The sequence below is a fragment of the Corythoichthys intestinalis genome, chromosome 19, assembly GCF_030265065.1.
Source record: "Corythoichthys intestinalis isolate RoL2023-P3 chromosome 19, ASM3026506v1, whole genome shotgun sequence".
NCBI lineage: Eukaryota > Metazoa > Chordata > Actinopteri > Syngnathiformes > Syngnathidae > Corythoichthys > Corythoichthys intestinalis.
The window spans coordinates 35567142-35593766 of NC_080413.1; the positions used below are offsets into that span (position 1 = coordinate 35567142).

Consider the following 26625-nt stretch of genomic DNA (forward strand, 5'->3'; position numbering starts at 1 on the left):
CGCCCCATGGCAGTCCCTGGGCGTTCTCCTGCCTCCGCCTTCCCCTCTCTTCTCTGGCTGGGCGTCCGCCCTGCGCTCCGTCGCGGGTCGCTGGCTGGGCGCCGGTGTATCAGCGGGGTGTCGCCTGCACCGGCGGGGGACCCTGCCTTGCCTGGGGCTTGGTGGGCCGCTGGGGGTCCCGTGGCGTGCCGTGCCGGTTGGGGGGCTGTGGCTCGTGGTCCGGGTGGGCGGGCGGGTGTGGGTGTAGGCGTGGGGTTGGTGATGCGTCCCCTCCTGCCATCCCTGAAGGCCGGTTGATGGGCGCGCGGGTGGCCCGGGGGACCACCCTGGGTCCCGGGGGGGGGTGACGGTGGCTCCTTTGCTGGGCGGTTGGAGGAGGGATGGGCTGCGCATGGATCCCCCCGCCCCCCCTCCCTCCCCGGGCTGGCTGGGTGTGGGCCGTGGCCCTGGGTTGGTGCCCGCGCGGTCTCTCCGCCCGTCTGCGTGGCTGTCGCGCGCCCGGTGGGGCTTGCGTGCTGCTGGATGTGGTAGGGCATGCTCGGGTTGGGGGTTCCGGTGCCGGGATTGGCGATGCGGCGGCGTAGGGTTGGTCGCCAACGGGCTTTCACTCATAAGAGATTCACACGATTACTGGGTTCTAGATCACAGAACTGATTTGTGTACACTCTACCCCTTTCAATCACTTAGTTTATAGTCTTATAGACACCCCCACCCCCATTCTCCTCTTTCACTGGCCAATAGGCCCCCACATGGTGTAAACCGGAAATACATCTCGCTGACGATAGCACCAGCATATTAGTAACTAGTTTAGATGTTCAATGTATTTCTTGTTGTTGTTTGTGTATGTGTTTCTTTTCTTTCTTCTCTTGTATTTCTTTTCTTCTGTCCCCCCATAATCCCTTCCTGTTCGCTGCTTTGTCATAATAAAAAGGTATTTTGAATGATCACAATGGGAGTATGTCAGACTCTCAATGTGAAACATTAAAACTGTTCAGAATCCGGGCACTTAGACTTCCATTCTCTGTGTCAAACAGCTGAACAGGACAGGTTTAAAAAAAAAAAAAAAAAAAAAAAAAAAAGAAATTGCAATTTTGTGTTAAAAATGGCCACAAATACAGGGGAAAACAAAGAAAACAAAGAAAAACACTACAAACTTTCTTTAAATAAAGGACTATTTACTTACGTTTGATCACGGATGGGCGTGTAGCTCTCCTCAGACAGGTTCTGTCATGTTAGCTGCAAACAACTGCAGCCGCTCTCTTATGACTCTCTCGCTGTTCACGTCTTCGCCGTGTAGTAAAGCATTATTTTGCCATATTCGTGTTGACCATTTGGCAGCTACGCTCTCCTCTGACGTCGGCCGGTTTGTCCGGCGGTCATTGTCCAGCTGCTTCCCCACAGATGAGCCCTCTGCCCTCAGCAGGGGAACGACTAGCTTGAACTTGCTCGCCTCCGGGCGGGTTGCTGATCAGCGAAGACAATCGACAACCCTGAAATAATCCGGGCTAGTTATATGTGATTTTCCGCTTCGAAGACTTTGAAACATCACTCAGTTCGGGTTAGCATGTCAGCTAGCTGTAACGCCTCTTGGTTTGTTTACATTCTCCGAAGCCGGCAGGAAAATGACAAAAGCCCGACTAAGTACGGTGGCACAAAATATCATTCGGGAAGTGCGACCGTAAGGGTGAAGTCGACAGTTTTGACCATTATGGAGTAATTTTGCCCTGGCGAACTGAATACTGCATTCTTATTATTTTATATATTCCATTTAGCACGAGACTAATATTTGTCATAACCATACAATTTATTTAGCTATTGGGGAAAAATACTTGAATAAAAAGAATATCCTGTAAAAATATTGGAGTAAAGAGACTGAAACAATGACATTTTGCGGTTCTCTTCGTCACATTTTCCTCGTTTTGAATAATTCCCCCTGAATGGGTTGAATTCTAAATCAGATAAAACCATTACCCTGCCGATGTCATCCTCTAGCTGGGGACGCTAGAGCGCTATAATGACAAGCAGGGCTAAACGGCGGATTAAAAGACTAATTTCTCGTCATCTGCACTTTGCTAAATTGTTGTATATAGTTGAATTGTCTCAAAATATGATTCTAATTCACATAATAATGATATTTAAGACTTTTTTTTTTTATTCTGTCCACCTACCTCACCAAACTCCTCACACCAAATTCTTCAGCCAGAACCCGGTCAGGCCAACTGCACCGTCTACTCCAGCCCAGGACTCGGCTCAAAACTATGGGCGACAGGGCCTTTGCAGCTGCTGCTCCCTGTCTGTGGAACGCCCTCCCAGACCACCTCAGAACCCCGCAGACAGCGGATGCCTTTAAAAAACGACTAAAAACTTACCTTTTTAAAAAAGCTTACCCTGACTAATTTTATCCATCTTATTTTATCTGATTTCAATCTGATTTTATCTGTTTTTCTGTCTATTTTTGCTTTTACTCTTTTATTCTTAGTCTACATGGTAATGTGCACTTTGAGATTTGTTTTTCATATGTAGTTATAGTTGTAGTTAAAGTGCGTTATAAATAAAATGTATTATTATTATTTATTATTCTGTCGTACGCACTTTAAGCATTCAGACAACACAAGTTGTTGATGTTGATGCATGTTTATCTGGTTGATAATTATATTTCTCATCAATCAAATACATATTATTATACATATAATATATGTTATGCAATGAAAAATAACTATTTAAAAGTTAAAATCACGGTACATATATTAAGCAATGCATTTTCATAAGTGTTTTAATTTACTCTCTTGCATGATAAATACAACATCGGATTAGGTAACGTGTAAAAACACACAACTAATGTGCATATACAATGAAAAACACCTATTTAAAAGTCAAAATAGTGCATGTGCATTTTTTGAGTGCATCAATAAACTGTTTTACACATTAATTGCCAGTAGAGAGCGCCAATCGACTGACATTTTTATAGGCAGTTGCTCGTTAGCTCTCAGAAACACTAATGAAATGTCTTTTTGATCATATTTGCAAAATGACATCGTTATGTAACTTATTTGCCCCTTTGTTATAAAGTGTGTGATGTTGCTTTTTCATACTCACCAATGTTGGCAAATTGATTAATGTTTAACAAAACGTGTCAAGTAATAATGGCAATCAAAATGCCATCTACTAGCAAATATGCAGGATATAAAGATATTAAATATGGATAAATTGGAAACAATTGTACCGCGCGTGCACAAAACCCACGTGCACACGCACTGGGTGTTGCTCTTATCAATCCACCTGTTCGCGCGCTTGCAGATGATGTGTTCTTTTCTCCCTCCTCAAACGAATGGCGCAAGCATCAGTTCGCCTCCTCTGGGTGGCTTTGCGCACCAATTAATCCGCCGGCGTCTTATTTTGCTGAATTTATATTTCAACAATCTTGCTCAAGGCATGAGCCTTCCGATCCAGGAGGCGAACACCGCCGCTCGCCGAACGTGCCAAGTGGACTGACCTCGAACCAGTTTGGATTTGTGAGTCGCAACACCCCTGCGTGGGAGACGCAGTGGACGCGCCGCTGTGAGGTTTTTGTTTTATTTTTCATTTTGTTTCTTTTTCTTCCTCCTGATTCCTTGACATGGGCGAAGTGATGGTACCGGTACCACTTCGCCTTCTCGTGGCAGCGTGACAACTTTAATGGTCACTACAGCCCTGTCTCTCTCTTTTTTAATGGGCTCGCGCTGTTTCTGGGGAATTACCCGCCGTTTTCTTTTCCAATTATGTTCACTTTTGCTGCCTTCTGCTACATGCTGTCTCTGGTTCTCTGCGTGTCCCTCATCTTCTTCGCAATATGGCATGTAAGTACTTTAGATGTGGTTTATTTTTAGATGTGTCTAATGTTATTCAACAATGCACCGTAGCAACACAATTTCTAATATTGTACCGTGAATACTTGCATTGTGATTTGTGTTTAAAATATACCCGTAAATTAGTGGTGCACACCTGTGTTATTAGATCTCATTGTCGCTTATTTACCCCCTTTTTTTTTTTTTTTTTTTTTTACAATTTGGCTCATCATTTTGTTTGGCCAATCAGATCTTGATCCAGCTCAACGCTACCTGCAACACGGTGCAGTGTTGTATCACTAAATCAGCAATCATTCCTTGATGTGTTTGTGATCGATTCCAACATCTTTAGACAAACACGCACGAACGCAGATACACACGATCAAATCTATTATTGCCTCTTCTAGTACACTATGCAGTGCAGAAATGACTGACGGCATCATAACAAGAGCTGCAGAGAATGATTATCATTGATTAATATACCAATTTTTTTTTTTTAGACGATCAATTAATTATAAACTAAATTGGTACATCTACATATGAATTTAATTTGTTCCAGGACCTGGTTTGTAAGTCATAATGGTCTTATGTCAAGCAGGATTTTCCAATAATAATACATAATAATTAGACTTATGCCAGTATTAGAGGTGAGAGTCTTGTGGCACCTCACAATTCGATTGCAATTACGATTCAGAGGCTACTATGCGATTATAAATCGATTATTAATGCACAACCCCCATCCCCCCCACCCCCCACCCCAAGTTATTAGCTGCTTTTAATGTTTCTCACATTAACTCATTCACTCCCAGCCATTTTCACCGGTGCAACCCCCCTTCGCTCCCGGCCGTTTTACGGGATTTTGACTGATTTTGCAAGGCCCACAGAAAATTCTGTTCTATTGCTATATAAACATGGAACCCACCAAAAGAAAGATTAGACTCTTCTTTCAGCAGGAAAAAAGTAAGTTCATATATTTTTCCATTCTTTAGAAATCAGCATTAGAACATAGCTTAGTTTGAGCATTTTTCAAATTTCTGATGAAAAAACAGAAATTGAGCTTTTTGTGAAAGCATACATTTCAAACATAACTTTGACTTTAACACAGCTATTTTTTGCTTTAGTTACGTCCCAAACATCTGAATAACGTTTTCCTTTTGCAAAATAACATAAACAACAAGACAAATAGAGCTTTTGATAGCAAAATAACAATTTATTTACACATAACTAACTGAGAAATGACGCTGTCGTGGTCATGACAGTCGGGTAAACTTTACCCTCATCGCCGCCTGTCTCAGAAAGATGGATTTTTTTGAGTCTCTGCGGGGTCTGCTCAGCGAGCAGCACGGACTCAACGGAATCATCCACTGCACTGGTGGTCCCAGTCGTTCTGCTCGGTCGTCCAGCGCCTGGCATCCCGGGCATCCTCTTGGTTGTTCTGCTCGGTCGTCCGCCGCCTGGCATCCTGGACGCCATTCGGTCGTCTTCAGCCGGCGCCCCGGCCGTGCGACCCGTCCGTTCGTTGCCGTTGAGTTGGGTTGCGGGTCTTACCAAATGCGCTACTGCGCTCCAGTGGCCAGTTTTATTGCTTTAAAATGGATTTTCAGCTTTGTGCTTAGGAGCTAAATTGAATCAGAACACAGAGATGTCTCTTGTAAAAAAAAAAAAAAAAAAATTTAAACGTAAAAGACGTATAAGTACGTCTTTGGGACACTGAAACAATTAAAAATAGAACGTATTTATACGTTTTTGGGAGCAAATGAGTTAATTACAAAAATTGTACAAAAATCCTCTGAAACTACTATTTCAGTCTCAAGTTAACAGTTCAAAACAGTAAATAAAATACTCGTCCCCATTCTGTATCAGCAGCTTTAAACTATAGTCAATTAATTTAATGTTGTGAATCAACCGTTAAAGTTGTTAAAATTGCTCCCGTTATTCCATAATTTCCATTCTCCTTTCGAAGTTTCGACACGTGAAAGTTTTAAAACTGTTTCATCATTTAAAGTGTCTGTGACAGCATAAAAAAATATCTTAAATAGCATTGTCATGTGAATTAGAATCATATTTTGAGACGATTCGACTATATACAACAATTTGGCAAAGCGCAGATGACATTAGTCTTTTAATCTGCCGTTTACACCGGCCTGTCATTATAGCGCTCTAGCGTCCCCAGCTGGGTAATAATTTCGGCAGGGTCAAGATTTCATTTGATTTAGAATTCAGCCCATTGAGGGGGGAAGATTCAGAATGAGGAAAATACGACAGAGAGCAGTGAAATTTCATGAATGTTTCAATCTCTCTACTCAATATTTTCACAGGATATTCTTTTTATCTAAGTATTTTTGTATGGTCATGACAAATTACAGTCTTATGTTAAATGGAATATGAAATATTAAAAATGCATTTATTCAGTACAACAGGATAAAATTACTGCATGATGGTCAAAACGGGCAACTACTGTACTTCCTTTCCCGAACGGTAATTTATGCCACTGGAGTTAGTCCAACTTATGTCATTTCCCTGCCTCTGCTTCGGAGACAGCGGAAAGAACATCGTTCTGCTGCAGCCACGGTAGTGCTCGTCGCCGAGAATGAATGCCGAAAATAGCCCATTCTCGGTGGACAAACCGGCCGACATCGGAGCGGGGTGCTGCTCATGGCCAAGCTGAGGAAAGCACTTTCTCGGCGGGCGTGCGAATAGGACCGAGCGGGCTGGATTGGCCAGCGACGTCGGAGCGGGGTGCTGCTCGTGGCCAAGCCGAGGAAAACGCAGTCTCGGCGGGCATGCGGATAGGACAGAGCGGGCTGGATCAGCCAGCCAAATCAGCTGACGTTGGAGTGGGGTGCTGCTCGTGGCCAAGCCGAGAAAAGCGCATTCTCTGCAGGCACGTCTTTATCGGCTGGCGACCATGGTGTGGGACAAGCCGCCGGTCGTCGGCCATGTGGCCTTCTCGGTGGACAGGGAGTATTTTCAGTTCACCTACAAAATGCAAGCCACCTCCTTATTGCAACGTGTGCCATTTGACATAACATAAAACACCTAGCTTACTCACCTCACAATGGTCCCACATTTGTCTGACTTTTTTTGGCCATTATCAGCGGTGAACGGGAACTTTTTGAAACCCAAAAAGCCTCACATGATTTTCCCTGGTGCAGCAACAAAAGCCTGCAGCACGCTGGGCTGGCGTGAAGCGAAAAATAATCGAAATAGTCCGCAAAATCAGCCGAATCCCCAGTCGTTCTGCATACTTTAGTATTGGCTGTATACTGAAGATGTTTATCCCGCTGACGTCACATCCGCATTCTTCGTATGTATGGCATGTCAGCCACAAAATACAAGCCACTTACGTATTAAAATGATCCCAGTATTTGACATAATACAAAACACGATTTTTACTCACTTCCTCGTAAGCCCAATGCTCCCACAGTAGTAGGGCTTGTTTTGGCCAATATCCACCAGTGAATGGGAACCTTTTGAATCCCCAAAAAGGCTCACACGCCTTTCCCTGGTGCAGCAACATTTTACTGGAGCCGTTTGGCTGGCATGATGCGAAAAATAAACAAATTAATCCGCAAAATCAGCCGAATCCCCAGTCGTTCTGCATACTGTAGTATTGGCTGTATACTGAAGATGTTTATCCCGCTGATGTCACATTCGCATTCTTTGTAAATCCATGAAGTCACTCATTTTCATGGCGCGGGATTCAAAAAATTTAATAAATATATCGATCGCTTCCACACACATCCAAGCAGTCCATTTGATTCAGGGGCATAAAATACAGAGTGAAATATGAAATAAACAGGCTTTTTGTTGCCATAGGCACTTGAACGATATTTAAAGATTTAAAGATTCTGCCGATAAAGGAGTATTTTAGGTAAAAACTTAATAAGGTTTGCTTGGAAGTTTCGCTACAACAGAGCCTTCCTGAGAAGTCTGCTGCTTTAATGGCGTCTGTTTACTAAAGCCGGTGAGTCTGTCATTTCGCATCTTGTTCTCTATACATGTACTAATCCCACCGAGTCTGTCATTTCGCATCTAGTTCTATATACTGTACATGTGATATCTTATGTGGGCATAGTTTGTAAAGTGGGCGTTGTTTGTAGCGGCTTCCGGCGTTTTTTTATCTAGCGGCATGAGTTGTGGAATGTGGATGTTTATTCTTGGTCCGTTCCTCATTGTGTCCCGAAGACTGCGCTGAAGTTAAAATATATAAAAAAACACCAAAAAGTAACTGAAATATTCCAAATAAAATTAAAATAAATGCAGTCCTTTAGGTGAGCGTAAACCCACAGCCACAGCTCAACATTATTATTATTATCAGAACAAAAATAAATATTTTCCATGAAAACCACGTGTGTATGGCTCGTATCATGTTTATATTATACACCCACTCTCTTTCTAAACAGAGACAGTTGCCAGAGAGAAAAAAAACACGTTTTACCACCGCTAGACACACTAAACACCCTGGAGTTAACTCGCGGAGCTGGTGGGAAACGTTCATTACAGTGTTTACTAACCTTTAATTTTGAATAAATACGAAATCATATTGGAGGTATTGCCTCCTTGGCAGCCACCCTCCGCAAACATGTTTTACATGTCGGTTAGCCCTCCTCCTCTTAGCTGTGTCCGTCTGTTACTTTTCTGTAGCCAAAGTATTCCCATACCAGCGATTTCATTTTCTTCGATGGGGGAAAAAAGTAATAGAGTTTCACCTCCGCCAGCCATCGTGTAGCACAGCTGACTCACTGACACTGAGTAACAACCGGTGGGGGAGGATTGAGCCTTACAGCTGCACGTGAGGGATTTTTACATGCATTTTTGGGACATAAAAAATAGGTAATACCTTAGGGACGGTATGAGGGAATATTTTTGCGGTTTTGAAACCTTGACATTTTCATAACAGGTATACCTTGAAACCAGTAATCGGCACATGTCTAATTATAATTGGAATGATTTGTTTCACATCCCCAAAAATACGCTAAATCCTTAGTACCTACTGCTGGTACAATTACAAATAGAAATTACAAATAGCAAAACAGATAAATTATGAATACAAATCGGAATAATAATAATTATATAGTAATAATAGTAATAATAATAATGTAACAAATCTGGTTCCAATGTGGCGTTTGTGTGTTGCACGCTGTTTCTGTGACTGATGACAGAGTGAGAGAGGCGCGTTAGAGTTTTTACTTTCACTTTTCATGTACTGTTGTTGTAGGCATCGGCTACGGCGGACAGTAGCCGTGTTGTGTTGCACAAGTTAAAGAATAAATGATTGAAAACCTGACAAGGTTGGCGACTTCTTTACCAATGTTACAACACTAATAATTGTCACCTTAACTCATAAAGACTGATGAACAGAGACCGGAGGAGGACCGTCGAGATCGTAGACATATTCCGGTCGAATTGTCGAGCCAGTTCACTGACACGCATACTACGCTCATATTTTTGTAGCATTTCCATCTTATTTTCAATGTTAAGTGTCACCTTTTTCTTTTTTCACAACCTGCACTAACCTTCTTGGGACCCATGTTCTGTCTTGCAGAAATACAATGAAATTGCAACGCTGTCATAAAATGTCGTATTTCGAGCATGTCGTTATATATCGACGAGTTTAATTTTACCATGGATGTCGAAACGATCGGATGTCGAGGTACCGCTATATTACTAATACCCACACTATATTTCAAAACAAGACATCATTTCGAAGAGGCAGCATACATTGATTATTATTCAGTCACTGGCTCGTTTTACATGTAGGAATTCTGCAAAAATGTTTTTCGTTTTTCAAAATAAAAGCAGATATTTGTAAATGTCATATTTCGATTGGACACAAATGAGGAAAGTCTAAATCTCAGTGTGCTTGTTGTCGAGCAGCTGAAATAAAGACAATTTGAACAACTATAAGTTAAACAAAGTCTCCACACGGTTAATTGATGACCAACATTCAGCATTTCTCAATTAATTATTGATCAGTTTCATTTAGTTTAATTGAGCAGCTGTTGTACCAATCAATAATTCATTCATCTTCCAGTACCACTTATCGTCACAAGGGTGCTGGAGCTTAGCCCAGCCGTCAATGGGCAGGAGGCAGGATACACCCAAAACTGCCCAATCGCAGGGCACATACACACAGTGTGCCCCAAAAATGTATACACTCTTTAGCAGTTCATAACTAAATTGTCTGTTGTTATTTTTGTACATTAAACGAAGCAATGAAGCAATGATGGAAGCCAGCTTAAACGTTGAAGGAAGGAAATTCATTCTAAAATGCTATTAGAAGAATGAAAATGCAGTTCAAGTTATCAGTTACACATTTTTGGGTAACCCTGTAAAGACAAACCTTTCATATTCACATTCACACCTTCCTGGAATTTGGAATGTCCGTTCAATTTAGCACACATATTTTTGGGATGTGAGAGGAAACCAGAGTCCCAGGAAGAAAACCCAGAGAGGCAAAGAGCAACATGCCAACTCCTCACATCATGCTAACCAGTCAGGTACCTGAGCAAATTCTAACATTTGAATAATGTAATGACATCATCAACAACCATCCTGTCGATAAATTTTAAAGAACGAGAGCTGATGTATTCAGATTACACAAAGTGATTATATACAGTACACAAACACTGTATTTATGTGGACACCGAAAAGATAACCGGTGCCACAAACCCTAGACCAAGGGCCTTCAACCAGCAGCTTCAGAGCCGCATGTGGCTCTTTTATCATCCTGCTGTGGCTCTTTGTGACTTTGGAAGTGAACCATTGGTAGAGAACCAATCGTGTTGTGTCTTGTCATCCTTCTACTGTGAATTCATTAAGGGTGTGCCATTTTAGGCACACCACAATTCGATTCGATTACGATTAAGGGTGCTTCGATTCGATTACTGAAGGATGACCATGTTATCCCGATTATCGATGCATCGTACGTTACTAGTTAATACAGTAGCCAAACAAATTTATGTCCATTACTTATCTAAAATATCCTAATGATTCAACAGGAGCGATAGAAACATGCCAATACAACAAAAAGCTGCCCTTAAGCTGCTTTTTTATTTATTTATTTTTTTCAAGAGAGTGCAAAAACATTAACCATTTTAAAGGGAGTACATATTTCTCTCAAAAATACAATAAAATTTACACAGTTGGAATGAATTCCAAGTTTTCTGGAAACAAAGTGTCTTTAGAAATAAGACTTCTTTTAACCAATATACTTTGTTTTCACATATTTCTGTACTATTTCGCATGTTTGTAGTATTACCGCTGTACTTCATGGTTTTACACTTTCTGCATATGAAATACACATTAGCGAATTAGCTAATTAGCTTAGCGCTCGGCGCTAACTATTAACATCTCAAAAACAGCAACAATAAAGGCTAAACAGTACAAGAGGGTTCGTGTACTCACCTCTTATAGATGCACACGGGTCTTAGCAACATACTCAGGACATTTTTCAATTGAAATGCCTTAAAACTACTGCTGGACATCTACAACACAAGGAGCAATGAACTATCTCTGTTCCCCTCTTGCTCTAAAAAATAACTTTGGCACAAAAACGCGACCGCCGAGTCGCGCTTCTGCTCCTGCCTGTCTCATACACAAATTTATTTTCCAGTCTTTTAAAAAGGACTAAATCTCTCTCTCAGTAACAGGCAGCATCCATCATATCGTGCGTGCGCCCGTTAACGGTGCCTGGGCGGCAGACGTGTCTCGTTCTGCTAAGAGCAGCTGACATAAAGTTATGAGGGAAAATCCTCGTTTTTGAACCTTTATGAATTGTAATCGAATCGTCACGTGTCGAATCGCGATGCATGCAATAATCGATTTTTTGGAACTCCTCTAGAATTCATATGAGTTTCTGATTTGAATTTAATTGTTTCATGCATAAATCATGACTCTTTTTTTTTTTTTTTTTGTAAACCAAATTTCAGGGCACTCATTTAACTCATTGGCTGCGATTGACAGCGCTAGACGTTCAATCCACTTTGACTGGAAGGGGCGAATGAATGAACATTCAATGGCGCTGAGAGATGAGCAACGCCAATCGTCCAGGTTCAAAAGAAATGGATGTGTATTGCCGTCAATGGCATGCAGTGAGCTAAAAACTATGGGTGGGGGGGTCAACTTTAGAGTGTTACGACTGTAAACAGTGCATTTCTGTTTTTATTCATTTTAATTTTATTAATTTAGCTTTGTTAATCTTGTATTACTTTTTAAATGTAATGTAAAATGTAATGTAAAATGATTAAAATTATATACGTACATACAGTGGGCCAAATAAGTATTTAGTCAACCACTAATTGTGCAAATGCTCCCACTTGAAAATATTAGAGAGGCCTGTAATTAGTAATTAGTAGTCAACATGGGTAATCCTCAACCATGAGAGACAGATTGTGGAAAAAAAACAGAAAATCACATTGTTTGATTTTTAAAGAATTTATTTGCAAATAATGGTGCAAAATAAGTATTTGGTCAATACCAAAAGTTCATCTCAATACTTTGTTATGTACCCTTTGTTGGCAATAACTGAGGCCAAACGTTTTCTGTAACTCTTCACAAGCTTTTCACACACTGTTGCTGGTATTTTGGCCCATTCCTCCATGCAGATCTCCTCTAGAGCAGTGATGTTTTGGGGCTGTCGCTGGGCAACACGGACTTTCAGACGGGTCTGGACGTGTACTGGCTTCAGGAGGGGGACACGTCTGGCAGTGCAGGATTTGAGTCCCTGGCGGCGCATTGTGTTACTGATAGTAGCCTTTGTTACTGTGTTCCCAGCTCTCTGTAGGTCATTCACTAAGTCCTCCCATTTGATTCTGAGATTTTTGCAAACCGTTCTTGTTATCATTTTGATGCCAAGGGGTGAGATCTTGCATGGAGCCCCAGATCGAGGGAGATTATCAGTGGTCTTGTATGGCTTCCATTTTCTAATAATTGCTCCCACGGTTGATTTCTTTACACCAAGCGTTTTACCTATTGCAGATTCAGTCTTCCCAGCCTGGTGCAGGTCTACAATTTTGTCTCTGGTGTCCTTCAACAGCTCTTTGGTCTTGGCCATAGTGGAGTTTGGAGTGTGACTGACTGAGGTTGTTGACAGATGTATTTTATTCCGATAATGAGTTAAAACAGGTGCCATTAGTACAGGTAACGAGTGGAGCCTCGTTAGACCTCGTTAGAAGGCGTTAGACCTCTTTGACAGCCAGAAATCTTGCTTGTTTGTCGGTGACCAAATACTTATTTTCCACTTTAATTTGGAAATAAATTATTTAAAAATAAAACAATGTGATTTTCTATTTTTTTTCCACTTTCTGTCTCTCATGGTTGATATTTACCCATGTTGACAATTACAGGCCTCTCTAATCTTTTCAAGTAGGAGAACTTGCACAATTGGTGGTTGACTAAATACTTATTTGCCCCACTGTATACATATGTAAATATAGTCACTTAAAAGGTTTTAAATGTCAACTTTTTTTTGGGGGGTGGGGGGGGGGGGTGGGGGGGGGGGTTTGAGACGGTCAAAACGGCTCTTTTGAGTATCAAAGGTTGCTGACCCCTGACATAGACTCACATTTTCATGTGTATTGTCCACACTGCAATTTTCTAACGTCTTAATCAATTTGTTTTTTCCGTTATTTTCAGTCAAATAATTGTTTGAGTGTTAAAGACTAGATAACAGATTAATGTGTCATATTATTCTACTTACTTTAAGTAAATATTACTATTTGTTGTCATTAAGCCAACTAAAAGTTGGTCTTTTTTCACCTAAAAAAGAAAAAATTGCTTTCAAATAATGTTTTGAACAATATCTATTCTTAAATTAAGAACCTTTCTGACAAACCTTTCTTTCTAAGATTAAGTATAGTAATTTATTGCATAAAATAAGTCTGTTATGTTAATTTTGAGCTAGCTATTTTTCTTACTTCAAGAAATCTGAGTTAAATTTACTTGAAGCACTGGCAGATAATTTCACTTATTTCTAGTAGATTTACACTGAAAACAAGGAAATTTAACTTTTTTTAAAAACAAGGAAATTTAACTTGTTTTAAGGTAGTGTGTTTTTGCAGTGTGTAATGTCAAACCTTAAAAAAGAAGACATAAAGACTTTTACTGGTACGTACCGAAACAACATTTATTCAACGCAATGATCTGATCCCAAAATTCCGGAATAATTGCATTGAGGTGGTTAAAAAAATGAAATTAAATAAAATTAACAAAAATAAATAAATCACAACTGCAGCACACGTTAATCATGCTTTTTTTTTTTTTTTGTGTGTTTGAATCATGCCTGTTTGTTGGAGATTATCTTCTATCTCTTCTTTGTGTATTCTCTACGTTGCGTATTTATAACGTCTTAATCAGATTATTTTTCTTAAATCTAGTCAAATTATTTTTCTTAAATCTAGTCAAATAATTTTCTCCATCTTGTTTTCAGTAATAAAGACTACTTAACAGATTAATGCGTCAGATTTTTCCACTTATTTTAAGTAAACTTTACTATTTGTTCTCATTAAGCACATACATCTAAAAGTTGGTAATTTTTCACCTAAATCAAGAAAAATCTGCTTTCAAATGCTTTTTTGAACAATGTCTTTTCTTGAATTAAGAGCTTTTTTCACATTTCAAAGCTTTTTTACAGATTAAATTGACTAATTTATTCCTTAAAACAAGTCTCTTAAACCTATTTTCAGGTATAGAGAGAAAGAAAGAAATCTAAGTGAGTAAGATTTAATTGAAGCACACTGGCAGATAATTTCACTTATATCTAGTAGATTCACACAGAAAACAAGGTTATTGCAGTGTACTGAGGACTATTACATTGCATAGCTCATGGCAATGCGTTCCACTGTTTAATTGTAACTTGTGAAGAGTTAGTGAGTTCTTAGTAATAACATCGCTTCAACAATGTTAGGAGTAAAAATGAATGAGTCATGAGTCATGTGGATATCATGTGTCGTGGCCTGTGATCATTTGTAGTGTGGTTGCTTGAATATTGCTTGGTCTGTTTAGCCAAACCTAATCATATCATGGTGAGGAATGACCCTACATGAAGCTTTCTTGTTTCCCTTGCAAGCAACCTCTTCTGCAGTATCGTTCACTTGAGCTCAAATGTGACATTATCATATTGCAGATAGAAATCCCAGAAATATAACAGTGAAAATTGACTAAAGGCGTTGGAAGCCCCATATTTTTGCGGCTCTCCCGCTCATCTTTATGCATGGGTGTCAGAGGAACTCCCAGTTCTTTTCAAAAGACATTTACATGGTCTTTGTAGCATTCCAGCTTGTAAATTTGCCATAATAAACAAATGTGACCCAGCAAATAGCTGCTTTTCTTGAATAATGATATGCTGTTAAGCCGGTTTGTGACTTACGGTAAATCATATGTTTATTAGGGGTGGGAACCTCGATCCAAAGCGAGACAGCGATTATCGATACGTTGGTCAGGAAATGATTCTAGGATAGTAAAAGAAAAGAAGGGGGACGGGGCTGGGGGAGTCTGTAAGCTAAGTGATTGAAAGGGGTAGATTGTACACAAATCAGCTCTGTGATCTAGAACCCAGTAATTGTGTGAATCCCTTGTGAGTGTAAGCCCGTTGGCGACCGACCCTACACCGCCCCATCGCCAATCCCGGGACCCCCCACCAAGCGCGTGACAGCCACGCATACGAACGGACACGCCACGTGGGCGCCAACCCAGGGCCACGGCCCCCACCCAGCCAACCCGGGGAGGGAGGGTGGTCATGGTGGGGTTTGGGGGGAGGGGTTCAGCGAAGCAGATCCCTCCTCCCGCAGACCAACAAAGTAGCCATAGCCCTCCCCCGGGATCCGCGCACCCATCAACCGGCCTTCAGGGATGGCAAGAGGGGGCGCACCACCCACCCCTGTGTTTTCACGATGGTGAACAATATAGTCTATAGTTTGAAGTGACGGGTGTTTCATTTGGAGATGATGGTTAAGCTTACTTGGCACCATGGCGCTGTTGCGTAGCTGCTCTTGCCGCATTCAAGAACTGCTCAGATTTCTAGACATCAGACACCTTGCTGTCCTCAACAATGTGTTGGAATAAAACACAGGGGGAGGATTGACGGTCATCGTATATGGATAAAATGGAAAGGACACTTTCGTATATCTCGACACTTGACAATTCTAATCAAATGATGTGCAGTAGACGTGCTGGGGTCCACACTGGCGCGGACAACAAGGTGGCTGATTGCTAGAAATCCGAGCAATTCTTGAAGGCGACACGATCAATACCTCGCTCTTCTGAACACAATCGATAACTTTCTGCCTACTCCTTCCTTCCTACTGAAACTCCGTCTGACGATGTAAAAAAAAAAAAAAAACACACACACAATTTGAAAAACACTGCCCTAAAATGAACAAAAAGTGACCTGTAAACACCCCAAAAATAGGAAAAATAGGCCGTGAATCCTCCAGTTTCAAATTAATGGATGTTCATTCACCCCTTCCAGTCTAAATGGATTGGTAGTGCCGTCAATGGCAGCCATAAAGTTAACAGAGACACTATTATGGTGGAAGATTTTGGTAGCAACTACCGTATAAGGGAGTTCCAAAAAATTGATTATTAGATGCATCGTGATTCGACACGTGACGATTCAATTACAATTCATAAAGGTTAAAAAACGATGAATATCCCTCATAACTTTATGACAATTGCTCGTAGCGGAACGAAATTCAAGACATGTCTGCCACCCGGACACCTTTAATGGACACACGCTCAACGTTATGATGGATGCTGCCGGTTACTGAGTGAGAGATTTACTCCTTTTCAAAAGACTGGAAAACAAATTTGTGTATGAGAAAGGCAGGCACCTGGTGGTCCGCTTCTGTGCGCAAGTTATTTTTTATAGCGAGAGGGGGGAAGAGGGATAGTTTGTTGCTACTTGTCTTGAATCGTAGCACTCTGAATCAGAAACGAATCGAATTGTGGGGTGCCTAAGATGGCACACCCCTACTACTGTAGTTTTCGGACTATAAGGCACACCTGACTACAAACCTCCACCCACTAAATTTGACACGAAATCAGCATTTGTTCATAGTGTTGAAGGACGCCGTTTTCCCGCTTCGTCCTTCGCGTGTTCGTTGAGTTTCGGGTAGTGAGAATGCTGGTAAATTAGAGGCTGGAGATGAACAGTCTTCGAAGGTTTTATTGCAGAATATTCTGAGCACAAATGTGATAAAGGCAAGGACTGTGATCTCGCAAAAGTGCAAGTAGAAAGAGAGTAGAAGAGGCAAGTCTTTTATACAGTGGTACATCGACATACGATCGCTTCGATACACGATCTTTTCGACATCCGACATTAAATTTGACTCGCCATTTGTTTTCTACATTTCTACTGACGATTTATAACAGCGCCAAAGTTTCTTTATTTTCCCGGAAGACGAACGCACGGCAGATTTTCTTGTGAGAAATCAACATGGGTTACTATTAACCCAAATAAATCAACAAATAAGCCACACTGGACTATAAGCGGCAGAATTTAAAATGAGGGGAAAAAGTGGCCGCTTATCGTCAAAAAATTACGGTTGTTAGTTCGTTATTTATTTATTTTTTAAACATTGACACCTTTTTAAAACGATATATCGATTCTTGGCAGGAGAGTACTGATAACCAACGAAAACTTTAATTTTTTTCTTAATAACAAATCTTAATTCTATAATTTATTTACACTTCCCCCTTACTAAAGTTGTTTTTTTTTACAACAGAAAAGATAACAACAGTAGCAGTCAGAGGTATTTTCATTTTTTTCAGGTCCTTCATTGTCAGATGGGAGCAGCACGGCAAAATGCATAAAAAATAAGTAAAATATCAAAATGGCTTACCTCTCGTCCTCTGTAGGACCATGGCCCCTCAAAAAATGTTTACTGTATATGAAATGTGAATGGCTTTACCTTACTGGCGTTAAACTGGTCTTTTCAACATCCGCGCAAGTTGATCCATTCTTCACATTTTTTTCCTCCGAGTTTTTGGCTTCTGAAAACATATGAAGAAAACATCCTTCATAGATTGTAATGTCTAGAAACGTTTCTACAAGTTCCATAGCAGCAGTATTTACCCAGCATGTTCTTTTTGGAGAGATTACCGGCAGAAAACACGCAGTAATAACATGGATTGTATGCATGGGCATGTCAATGTATAGCATTCATGCGGTACGCTATTGAGGTTGACTGACTTTTTTCCAACATCGGCCATTGGCTGATTAACAATAAAAAAGTAAGCTGATAAAAAAAAGATTTTGATCAGGCATATGTGTGGGCTACTGGGGCTGTACGGTAGCTCTGAGCTCTGACGGTAGGACCCCAGATGGACTCTGCAGCAGCTTGGAGGCAGGCTGCTACAAAGCTTCAGCCTTGCCTGGTTTGTAAATATTGTAAGATTTTTTAATTTTATCTTGCATCAGAAAACATGCTATGTTGCTTTAGCGTTTTCAAGTGTTTACTGTGTGATCCTTACACTCTAAATGTAACTCGTAGCGTTGCATTTGCTTTTGCATTAGCTTCAGCATGGTGAGCATCCTCCTAAACTCTCACTTGTTTAGATCTCGTCGTGATGTCCTGGTGGGTTGAATTATTTGAAAATACTGTTCTTGCTGAGTGTGTATAATGATAAAAAGAAGTGCTGCGTTCATTGGTTTTGTAGCAATAGACCGAATTAATCATTTAAGTCTCAGGTCATCATTGTAAATTTGAAGCTGTTTTTTTTTTTTTTTTTAAATTGCCTTTCATAATCTACGTGCTTAAAAAAAAAAAAGTATATCGGCCTTGGATGAATTCGGCCCCCCGGCCAAGCCGCGGAAACAGTGACAGCCGAACCGAAATAGTGCTCCGCTGGCACCGCTCCCGTGAGTCAACTGGGAGGAGCCAAAATTCCACGCGTTCACTCCGGTGTTAACCCTTTGTACTGACTCCATTTTCCAAAAGTTTGAAGATGGCTCACCAAAAACAGATTGACAATTTATTGGTCGACAATGGTCAAAAACAAGACAAAAACAGACGTTGGAGAGACAATGTTGGATCCAGGGTTGGCAAACCAACGGCACATAGAAATGTTCCTGAGAAGCAACCGTGTTATCTAAATGTTCAGTTCTTTTTGAAAGCTGCGGTGGAGTGGGCCGGGCCGAAGGCGTGGCTGGGTGTTGTTTTGGGATCATCTCTATGTGGCAGGTCAGGTTCGTGCGTCATCCTTTGTGGCTGGGACGTGGTTGCCACGACGACCAGTGCAGGTCTTGACATCCCAGGCGCCTGCTATCAACTTGTTATCCTGGTTGGGCGAGGGTGTTCTCCGATGCTACTTATTTTATGACAGAGCGCCCTGCTCTTTGTCCCGGGAGAACTGATTGCGAGAGTCGGTGCGTCAATCTTGTTCGTGACGCACACGTTGGGCTTCTGTGATAAGATGGCGTTGTGTATCTTTTATGCCCTCTATTTAGCTTCTTTTCATTAAACCATTGTATAAGTGCTATTCATTTTATATTCAGTGTGTTAGAGTAATACAAACAGTCCTACAGTAAATCTGAGAAACGACACTGTTCCCTGATTGATTATATTAAGTGTGTTGGAGTAATGCAAACAGTTAGACGGTGCCTACAAGAAAGGTAACTATTCCCTTCAGCCTCAAATATCGGCGTACAAAATCGGCTATGGGTATCGGCAATCAACTGATTTTTTTTTTCTTTCTTGATATCGGCAACGTCGTTTGAAAATCCCTTATCGGTCGACCTCTAATCCTAAACCCCTTCTGTTTTGCAAATAAGTGACAGAATGCAGACCATCTCCAGCAGACCATGCATGTATTATTTTGTTTACAACCACATGTATTATATGGAAGGTACAACAATAAGCCACACTGCGAGGGGCTTGATTGTGTTTTCTGCTTGAGACAGCAGAAAGAGTGGTGATGCTTTCCCCACATTCCCCCTCACACTGACATATAGACACAAAGCATAATAAGATCAGGCTCCACACTGAGAAGAAACATAATTAGGTAGAGGGTGTGTGTGTGGGGAATATGATTCTGGGGCTATGGAAGCATGCTGCAGAGCCAAGCTGTGCACATTTAAACTAGACACCTGTCGAAAGCTGGAAACGTTGGCTCATTTACTTCTGTTTGGCAGACATTCATCCTTCTAATTGTTCTTTTTTTGTGTGTCTTTTCTACACTTATACTGCAATTCAACCTACTTTAACTTGGGATGCCAATAAACTATGACTATTAATTGCCAAAAGTAAAACCAAGCTACTGTATAAATAACACCAAGATGGACAGAAAGCAACAAAAGCAGGCCAAAGATGAAAAGACACTGGAAGTATAATGAATCATGAACTTTTGGGTTTGCCATGACTGTTATTTTTACACATACATGTTGGACCTTTTGCCCTACTTTCAAACACATTTTACAAAAGGCAAGCGAATGCATGCATGCATAATTAATTACTCGGAGAGAAGAAAGGGTATATTGTTAAATCATGTAATTGTTCATAGAATAGTTGCAATCCTGCAGTGATGTTTACATTAGCTTAAGGCTGCTGCAACTAATCGATGAAATCTATTGAAATCGATTAAAAAATTAGTTGCCAATTAATTTTACAATCGATTTTTGTCGGCAGCTAGAAGCAGTGCCGTTTGTGTCTTTGTTTGTGTGTAATGCGAGGCTGCGCGCGCGTGCCAGTGATTAGAGCAAGAGAGAGAGAGTTCACTGCTACACTCAGGTTTGGTTGCTGAATCAATGATATAACTCAGTGAGATCGTCTTTTGTGTTGTTAGAGCCAGTGTAGCCAATTGTATTGTTCGTATTTTTTATTGATAAGATGTTACTACTTAGCAAGGAGCGCTAAGCTAGTTAGAGATTATGCTAAGCAATGTCTTAAGTGTCCGGTTGTTTTGTGTTTTGGAGAAGCACATTAGCACTACTTATTGTTAGATAGTAAAGTTGTCTGATTTCTTTTTATAAAGAAACCACACACATACAGTCAAGTGAAAAAAATAGGACACCCCATTAAATATTCAGTTCTTTATTAGAAAATGATTACATATCAATGTCTGATATTGTTTTTCTTTATCTCTGGAAAAGAAAGTGATTTAATTGCAGGTAAACAACAAAAAATAACATTGTTTTACTTATTAAACCAAATATATCAACAAAAAGGCATATTCTAACTGAGGAAAAAGTCAGGATACCCTACCACCGAATAGCTAGTGTTACCCCCTTTGGCTGAAATAACTTAATTGAGATGGATTTTGTAGCCATCTACCAAGATTTTGCCGATTTAGGGGTATTTTAGGTAAAAAGTAACTAGGCTCACGACAACAGAGCCTTCTAGAGAAGGCTACTGCTTTAAAGAGCATACGACACCAGAAAAAAAGTCTTAAATGGAATTATTATGTGAATTAGAATCATATTTTGAGACGATTCGACCATATACAACAATTTAGCAAAGCGCAGATGACGAGAAATTAGTCTTTTAATCTGCCGGTTAGCCACGCCTACAATTATAGGGCTTTAGCGTCCCCAACAGGTGGATGACGTCAGCGGTAGACTAGGCTCATCGGTTTTACTATTCAGCCCATTGAGGGGGAATTGTTCAGAACGAGGAAAACGAGACGAAGAGAGCTGCAAAATGTCATTGTTTCAGTCTCTCTACTCCCAATATTTTTACAGGATATTCTTTTTATCCAAGTATTTTCCCCAATAGCTATATAAATGGCTTGAGAAGGACCAGTCAGCCCGTCGAGGGGGAACTATTCACAATGAGGAAAACGCGACGAAGAGAGTGGCAAAATGTCATTGTTTCTGTCTCTTTACTTCAATATTTTTACAGGATATTCTTTTTATCCAAGTATTTTTCCCCAATAGCTATATAAATGGCTTGAGAAGGACCAGTCAGCCCGTCGAGGGGGAACTATTCACAATGAGGAAAACGCGATGAAGAGAGCGGCAAAATGTCATTGTTTCTGTCTCTTTACTTCAATATTTTTACAGGATATTCTTTTTACCCAAGTACTTTCCCCAATTGCTAAATAAATGGCATGGTCATGACAAATAACTTGTGCTAAATGGAATATAAAATAATAAAAATCCATTTATTCAAGACGACATGGCAAAATTACTCCATAATGGTCAAAACAGTCGACTTTACCTTTACTGTCACACCTGCCGAACGATATTTTATGACACCTAAATCGGACATATGTCATTTCCCTTCCCCGGCTTCGGAGAATGTAAACAGACCAGAAGGAGTGACAGCTAGCCGACATGCTAACCCGAACCGAGGGATGTTTCAAAGTCTTCGAAGTGGAAAATCACACATAACTAGCCTGGATTATTTGACATGACGACCCGGTTGTCGAGTTTCTTTGCGGATCGGCAAACCGCCCGGCGGAGAGCAATTTACAGTTCGTTCCCTGGAGGAGGGTGGCTGGAATTGTTGTGTAGCTAACGTGCTAACAGCTAACTGCTAATGAGCGTGAGGATAGCTTTTTACATGCCTATCAATGATCAAACGTAAGTAGTCCTTTATTTAAAGGAATTTTATAGTGTTTACTTTGTAATCACTGTATTCGTATTTGACATAATACAAAACAAGATGTTTACTCACTTCCTTGTAAGTCCAATGGTCCCACAGTAAATATCCACGGTGAATGGGAACCTTTTGAAACTCCAAAAAGGCGCATACGCCTCTCCCGCATACAGAATGATTTTTCTGCAGCCGTTTGGCTGGCGTGATGCAAAAAATAAAAGTATTAATCCGCAAAATCAGCTGAATCCTTCGTCCTCATACACAACAGTACACTGTAGCGTGAAGAGGACGTCTTCTACCGTACACGTCACAGCGCCCTCCTCCTCAATGCGAGACCGAAGCCGGAAGTCACTCATTTTCCTGGCGCGGGATTCAAAAAACTAAATAAATATAGCGATCGCTTCCACACACATCCAAGCGGTCCATATCATTCAGGAGCATAAAATACCGCGTGTATTATGAAATAAACATGCTTTTTCGTGTCACAAGCACTTTAAGATGATGGCTGTTTACTAGCGCGGTCAACTCTGTCATATGGCATCTAGTTCTTTGTACATGTTCTAACGCCACCGTCGTCTGTCATTTCACATCTAGTTCTACATTTATGTGATATCTACCAAAGTCGTATGTTGCCGTATGTTTGTAGCAACTAGCAAAAGGCCGCTGTTTGTAACGGCTGTCGGAGGCAGTCAGATGTTATTGTTTTTTTTTTTTGTTTTTTTTTATCTAGCGGCATGAGTTGAACATGATATTTACTCTCGGTGTGTTCCTCATTGCGTCCCGAAGACCGCGCTGACTGTGTTTTATTTTCGCTTTACCTGGTATAATTCAGTTATCGGAATTTGGATGTTTGTGAATCATTCTCGAATCTTCCACGGCGGAATCGCGAATAATCTAAGAATTGGAAATTTCGCACGCCTCTAAAGCTTAGAGTCTCCTTTCAACGCAAAGTCTTATTAAAACTGTAATTTTTTGTGAATTTATTATAAAGACAATGTGCTTTGAAATTGGATTTGGATTATATTTATGAACAACTGTTTGATAAAGATTACAGATTCATTACAGTCTGCCTCTTTCTTCTTGATTTTGTTGTTTGCATAACAACAGCTTCTTGTCCTCACAGTTGTTTTCTTCTCTGACCAATTATAACCAATATTTTGGACCCAAAAAGACAAAATGTTTTCAAAAATTTTTTAATGGTCAAAATTTGTAATATTGATATAGTGCTGCAACGATTAATCGATTAACTAGAGTATTCAATTAGAAAAAAAGATTCGGATTACATTTTTCTGCTTCGAGTATTCGTTTAATTAAAGTGGCGTTGTAATGGTTTGTTTGCATTTAATTTTATTGATTTGGGTGAATATATAGCCCTCTAGTCTGCCTCATTACACATGGCTGAATCCAGCTGCTCCTTGTTTAGACCAACATAAGCTAAGTTTTTGTTTGCGCTAATGTGTCTTTTAATGCATTCGTAATTTAGTTTAAAGGTATATTTAGTCAAATTATGTGGTAATATGTGTCTGAACCATTTGTTAAGAGCATTAAAAAAAAGTTAGTATTTTATAGCATTTAAGCTAGCGGACTTTTGCTATGTAAGTTAGCCAATTGTTCTTTTGTTGGACATAGATCCTTATTTATTTATTTATTTTTTTATACCGTCCGAGGCTCAGTTAAGGTATTTCAATTTTTTTTATGTTCCTTATCTGATCACTCAATTATTTGAACTAACTAGTTCATCGATTAATCGACTACTAAAATAATCGATAGCTGCAGCACTATATTGATGTGCTATTGACAACCAAATATGCTCAACAAACCGTTTTCAAGCTTGATAATATTTATTCATCTTGTCAGGATAAACATTCAAAACAGGTGGTATACAGTAGACCAAACAGTGCAAAATAGCTAATAGACCCTACTCTCCTACGTCACAAAATGACGTGTCGCTGTATCCGGCCGCCATATTGTCCGTCATTTTTTAGCCCTATTCTCAATGGTTTCAATTAGTCGTGCAATTTAAAGAGAAATTCATGGAAGCCCCGGTGTTATCTGACGCTGTAAACTCATTGGATGCGTTGCATAAAAGGCGTTATGTGGAAAAGCTTCAGTTTATCCATTCGCCAGATCCATATTTGATGCCTAAATGGATGTTTTTCGACCCGCTGTCTTCGCCGTCTCTGCCTGACATCTGCTACCCTGATATTTACAACTATCTTGTCCACACAAAATCAGCCTATTCTCACGAAAGTTTGAAAAACTTTAAGAGCTTGGAGGCTTATAAATACTTCGTTGCTGGTTGGGTGAAACAGGTCCTCGTCCACGAAAATTCGGCAGGAATCTATCTTGTGCTCGGGAAGGTGAGTTACGAAATTTTCAATTCAAAATCTTTTGTTTTTGCTAACATCCACTGTCAAGTCTAATGTATTTCATGTCATTTGTCAGCTAGGGCTTTTAATGTTTATATGGTTTAGCGATAGCACTCTCACTACATACATATATAATATGTAATAAATATGAAGTGCGATAGCACTACTCCAGATTGTCCCTAGTTGAATTTATTTTTTGGCTTATGACCTCAATAGTGAAATTGTAAATTAATTGTATGACAACTGTCTTATTATCCCCTTATAATTATATATTTTCAGGTAGTTCATTCACAACGTCTGAGTGTATGTTGTCAGCGATTAGCCTAGCAATGATCTTAATTGTGGTTGTCAGCCCCAAACCCTCTAAATATATATTAAATGCATCTTACCAGATATAAAATGACTACTACATAATCTTTGGTAATCGTTTGGAGCCCAGTTTTCTCGTTGAATTGCAGCAGCCCATCTCGCTCTCCTCTCCGGGTCCGGTAGAACTTCAAGTCTCTCCGTCTATCTTCTTTGTTATTGCAACCGACCGCCACACACGCCTTCACCATTTTGATTATTAATGTTAACGAGCAGAAAAACATGCCATAATAGGAGGAATTTACATAGCGGTAATGCATCAACAGGGACGAGTTGACGGACAATATGGCGCGGGGGCGTGGTTGTGACGTCATGTGATTAGGGTCTGCACATAAGTGGTCCGCATGCGCGCATGCGTACTGGACGTATACAAACGCGCTGGCCCTCAACGGCTTCCATACGCATTTGCGTACCGATGGCTGACCACTGTATTTGCGGTGGACACGAGATAATCACTCCTCAAAATGCCGGCGGCAGGCCCCACTGAGTAATTATTTCCGTGTTCCCCACCCCCGTCAAAGGACAGACAGACGACAGAGACGTCACCGGAGCTACCGAAAAAAGGACTTTTGCTGAAAAGTGGCTGCAGGACGTACCATGGCTAGAAGCAAATGATGCTCGCACGGATATGTGGTACAAAATTTGCCGTGAGAATCCCAATGTCGCTGATAAGAGCAGCGCATTTCATGTAGGGTCAAAGAATTTCAGCCATCCAAACTTTGAAAAGCACAAAAAAAACAGAGCATGTGGCAATTAAGCAAACTATCGATGTCAGGCAGCACCCCACTCGCCCTATGGACAAGTGGCGGTATAAAGTTAATGAAGAGCAGGGCCATGCACTGGCAAACGTGTTTTTGCTCGCATTTCACAAAGCTAAACATGCACGTTCAATGAGCTCTTATGAGGAGGAGGACATCCCACTTTTACAAAGGCTTGGAGTTAATTTGGGAGCCGCATAATGCCCTTTATTTTGAATTAGTACTGCTTTTATGTTTATTTCTTTACATTTCACTTCAAAGTAATGGCAATTTTGTTGTGCCAGTTGATGTTAATCAGGCATTAATTGTTAATATAATTAATTAAAGGTATTTGGCTCTAACTAAAGCTTGTCATAATTTTATTGCATCAGGCGGGTCGGCTCTCAAGCTCAATGAGGACCAAGTCACATCTCCAGGTCCTCCTCTGAGAACCTGGGCAAAAAAAATATGTGCACCCCTGTATGTATATATATATATATATATATATAGTCAACCACTAATTGTGCAAATTCTCCCACTTGAAAATATTACAGAGGCCTGTAATTGTCAACATGGATAAACCTCAACCATGAGAGACAGAATGTGAAAAAAACCCAGAAAATCACATTGTTTGATTTTTAAAGAATTGATTTGCAAATCATGGTGGAAAATAAGTATTTGGTCAATACCAAAAGTTCATCTCAATACTTTGTTATATACCCCTTGTTGGCAATAACGGAGGCCAAACGTTTTCTGTAACGCTTCACAAGCCTTTCACACACTGTTGCTG

At 40.4% G+C, this 26625-nt stretch overlaps 1 protein-coding gene across 2 annotated transcripts in view; it reads left to right on the plus strand.

The window, feature by feature from the left end:
• Positions 1-3292: 3292 nt before the first annotated feature.
• Positions 3293-26625, plus strand: part of cnih3 (cornichon family AMPA receptor auxiliary protein 3) — a 188302-nt gene continuing 164969 nt past the window's right edge. For both annotated transcript variants that reach the window (XM_057822012.1, XM_057822011.1), the window contains exon 1: positions 3293-3836. In XM_057822012.1, coding sequence (XP_057677995.1) covers positions 3759-3836 — 78 coding nt within the window. In that variant the 5' untranslated portion in view covers positions 3293-3758. The remainder of the gene's footprint in view (positions 3837-26625) is intronic.